The sequence below is a fragment of the Plectropomus leopardus genome, chromosome 20 (genome assembly GCF_008729295.1).
Source record: "Plectropomus leopardus isolate mb chromosome 20, YSFRI_Pleo_2.0, whole genome shotgun sequence".
In the NCBI taxonomy this organism is placed as follows: Eukaryota; Metazoa; Chordata; class Actinopteri; order Perciformes; family Serranidae; genus Plectropomus; species Plectropomus leopardus.
Window position 1 is genome coordinate 19,918,165 of NC_056482.1, and position 4,231 is coordinate 19,922,395.

Here is a 4,231-nt window from a genome sequence, read left to right on the forward strand (position 1 = left end):
TTAGCATTGACCTGGCAGGTTGTGGAGCTGCTTCCATAGAGTCAGCATCTCCTTGGGACTCCGTCTGTGAACAAGCAGAATGGATCTGTAAGCGCAAGGATTGCCCCTGTCCGTCTCTGGGAGATCAAATGTTAAAAAACCCGGGTGATGGCTCGGAGAGAGTCCGAGTCTGTGCATGCACATGCCCAGATACACATCATCTATTGGGAAGAGGTGCACCCTCTCAGACACCTCTTTCAGTCGTAAAGCAAGTGAGCCAGAGTACACCACCCCTCCTCCACCTGCATACGGAGGGTACACGCCTTTGTAGAAATGTTCTGGTATGTAGTATTTAGTGGATGGCTCCCGGTTTGGCATTGCGTTATTGATTACATCTCCCACAAACAAATTCAAGTTAGTTTCATTTGTATAGGCCTTCCACAGGTTGTGCTCATCCCATTGCTTGTTCAGGTAATCCAGAAGGGCACCTGTCCGAACAAAGACATCATCGTCCCCTTTGAAGACAAAGATAGCACTGGGGCAGTATTGCTGGAGCCAATGCCAGAACAGCAAGTCCTTTAGGGTCAAGTTAAAGAAAGTGTCTCGGAAATCCCACTGTAAGATATCCCCGTACTTCTGATTCTCAAGCTCCAGGAGGTTTTTGAGGTCTGGGTGGGGACCTGTACTTGAGTCCTGCCTTCCAAGCAGGAACACTGTGCGCACTAATCCGCCCCTTTTATTCGATTCCCCCCTCACCAGACCACTGCGTCCCCATGTTTCACGAATGGCCTGCCTGTTTTCGAAGTTCCCCACTTGAGATTTGATAGCCATGAGGAGCATGGGAGAGCCCAGACCCAAGCTTCTGTTGTTCCTCCTGCACATACCAGGTTGATTGATAAGGAGCGGGTACTCCCTGCAGTGCATCGACAATATAAATGCCCTCATTTGTTCTGGCAAACTGTTGAAATCATGGACACGAGGGATTGAACACTTGTGCGACATGCAGTCAGAAAGGCATTCATCTTCGACTTCGGCTAAAATCTTTTTCTTCCTCAAGATCCCAGTGGCGTTTCCTAGCAGTATTGGGTTATGCTGGCGGTCCCAAGCGTGCTGCAGCTGGTTCCACAGTGCACTGTCCTCCAGACGAAGGTTCCAGAATGGGCCAAGTGGGTGAGAGGCCATTGCAGAGGAGTTAGCAGAAATCCCAGATGCAATATAGTGAATGGTTATTTTTGGAGGGGTGTAGGAGATGGTGACAAATATGGACACCATGATGTAAATCAGGAGGTGGCCGGTCATCATGCAGGGCAGCAGGCACATGCACAGAAGTCTCCCGTTGCATTTGCAGCATTTGCCCATTGCCAGTAGTGAACAAATCAGACACACACCTAAAAAAAGAACCACATAAAAATATTTTTTAAACAGAGAAAACATTCAAATTCCCCACCTCCTTCCCTACCTGAGAGATTTTTATAGCTAACACTGTGAGCAGCCCTCTGGAGTTAGTGTCTCCTTGGTGACGGTCCAGTGAGGGTAATTATCTGCTCTTGTCTACACATTCAGAGCATCATCTTGTGCCTACCTGAAAAGCACAAAGCCCCTGTAGACATAGTGTGGAACATTTATATGCAATATATTGGATTAACTCACTCCTTCCTTTGCTCTTAAAAGTTGAGTAAATACTGCATGTTAATTTGGATTTAGCTTCAATAGTATTTGATTTGGGCTGTACACAGCCGCTACATGTATTTTATTTCCTTTTGTTTTTGACAGCAGCACTATGAATTTTCTAAAATGCCTCACCCAACTACCCCCAAAATATTCACTGTTACAGTTGGAAAGAGCTTACTAGCCAAAAGTCTCTGAAGTGCATTTTAGTCAAGTATATTTGATATTTTTCTTTTTTTTGTGAACGTATACCCATGGTCCTTATCAAGAATAAATTCAACAATAAAAATAAATTCAGCTATAAATAAAATATACAGCCAAGCCTGCCACTGCTTGGATTTTGATCAGTTACCGTATGGTTGCTTTGAGTGGCCAAAATGGATCAAGAAAGACCTGTATTTTAGCATATCAAGTGAAATAACATTACTTTGCACATTACATGAAATCCCATTATAATTTGAAGATACTGTACTGTTATTTTATTTAAAATAGGAGCTCCAAAGTCAATTAAAATGCCATTATAATGCATTCATAATTTATTTAAAAATTCAAAGGATTCTTGTTCAAGGTGGCCTGGCTGTCTCCATGTCAAATGTTATGTGATTTTCTTTTACAGTTTTTGAGAAATTTAAAGGGAAAGTCAGTTCAAATGAGATAACAACACACTCAACTCATCAAATGTAGGCTATTCAACATCGCCCCCCTCCGATTTCCCTGAGAGGGGAACGATGACACTAAGAGAGTAAGATGAAGGTTTTTGTACGTTTACATGTTATTTTCTGTTTGAATATGGATAGTTTTAAAGTTTAAGGTTATGCTGTAAATTATGTTGGTGTGAAGTATCTTTAAATCTTGACTCAGGTGCCCCTTTTTAACCTTGAGTACCTGTCCTGCCTTAATTTATGAGGTCCACTGACAATGATATCTGTTTGCCAAGCCCTTGCTAATCGAAGACAAAGCATAAAATTACTTACAAGTGTGTGAGCTGCCTTCCTTGTTAAAGCCGACTAAGATAAAAGACAGAGTAATTTCTGGGGTCCACTTTATGTTGTAGTGTTTCATCCGGCTTGATTATAGGCTGGTTGTAATATATCAGGCATCATTTACGTCCATAACGATGGAGAATAAAGACAAGCATCCTTAAAATCTAAGCGCGTCCTCTCGCCACAGTACAGGCGCATCTGAGCAACAGGTCCCAAGTGACTGTGCGCACAGAGCATGCGCCTCTTTGGCTCCTACACACCACAGTGTTGATGAGAAAAATACTCACAGGATTAATGCAAGAGTCTACCTGTACTGACACGCACTGATTTAAAATCGGGTGGCAGCCTCATCATGGAATAAAATATCCACAGAGAAACTTTGATTTGCATGCAGGTGCTGCGGGAGCATTTGTCTGCGTAGGGCTATTTGCATCATGTGCTCAAATGGCCTATGACTGGAGAACTAAACCGCAACCTTCTGGCCGTCAAAGATGATAATGGATCAACATTTTACTGCTTATACAAACTCGAAAAAGTACTTGGCAAACCACATAATCTATTCTCTGCGTGTTGGAGGGCATCAATGTCCCTATTATAGCCTTCAGTTGCTTGCAGTTTTGAATGCATAAATAAATTAACAAACAAGTTGGCAATTTAATTTAATTTAATTCTTTAAAAAAATCGAATTAAATATTTATTTTTAAAAATATATATTTAAATTAAAAACAAAACAAAACACGAGTTAGCTAATGAATATATAACATCAATAAAACAGCTTGGAAAAAAATGAAGAAAAAAGAATCCGAAAGAAAAAAACAATACGAAATAATAAAAATAAATGGCTATACTGTATGTTTATACGATTCAGTTTAGTGATTGTTGGTTATAGGCTTTTAGGCTGAATCACGCGGTCTATAGGCCAGATATACTAATATAGCTTCATATAGATTAATGGTATAATTGCAACACTGTTATAGGCTTGTGGAGTTTACAGTGATTTTAGGAGATCTATTTTGTCATCAGGGTAGTTTTTAAAAGGATAGATAGATAGATAGATAGATAGATAGATAGATCTTTGGCTTCACAAAAACACAATGACATGGATTACAAACAAAACAACATTTAAAAACAATGAGATTAAGAGAGCGCTTAAAGAAAATAACGAGATCACTACCGTTAACATTGTTCATTAAGAGAAAGAAGTCAAAAATGTAAACATAGTATTTCATAAACTGCCACAAAATTAAAGTTTCATTCCCTATCATTTCACCATTTTCGCAGATAAAACTAACCCTACAACACGGGGGGGGGGGTGGGGGTTAGGGTTAGGGTTAGGGTTTTATTCTATTCTATTCTATTGACGAGCTAGTTTTATGCAATTGTATTAGGACAATCAAGGTTCCCACTGAAAAACATCACCGCTTTACCTTCGTACGTAACAACGTATGACGGACCTCACCTCCAGCCAATAGAACACACGTTTGGCAACAGGTTATCCGCGGAACCCCGGGAATCAGCCAATAGGAGGAGAGAAGAGGCGGGATATAGAGGCGTCGCTCCGCCGCTTATGTAGCGTGAAGCGATACATGTTTGGTTGAGCT

The 4,231-nt window shown here is 40.9% G+C and overlaps 1 protein-coding gene across 1 annotated transcript; it reads right to left on the reverse strand.

The window, feature by feature from the left end:
- LOC121959457 (N-acetyllactosaminide beta-1,3-N-acetylglucosaminyltransferase 2) lies at positions 1–2,649 on the reverse strand. Its single transcript, XM_042508733.1, has 2 exons — positions 2,622–2,649; positions 1–1,367 (listed from the first exon to the last, which is right to left on the reverse strand). The coding sequence occupies exon 2, from the start codon at positions 1,336–1,338 to the stop codon at positions 1–3; it is 1,338 nt and encodes a 445-aa protein (XP_042364667.1). The 5' UTR covers positions 1,339–1,367; positions 2,622–2,649.
- Between the last annotated feature and the right edge of the window lie 1,582 nt (positions 2,650–4,231).

Excerpts from the sequence above, each read along its gene's own strand:
- LOC121959457 (XM_042508733.1), bottom strand. The coding sequence starts at position 1,338 with ATGGGCAAATGCTGCAAATGCAACGGGAGACTTCTGTGCATGTGCCTG.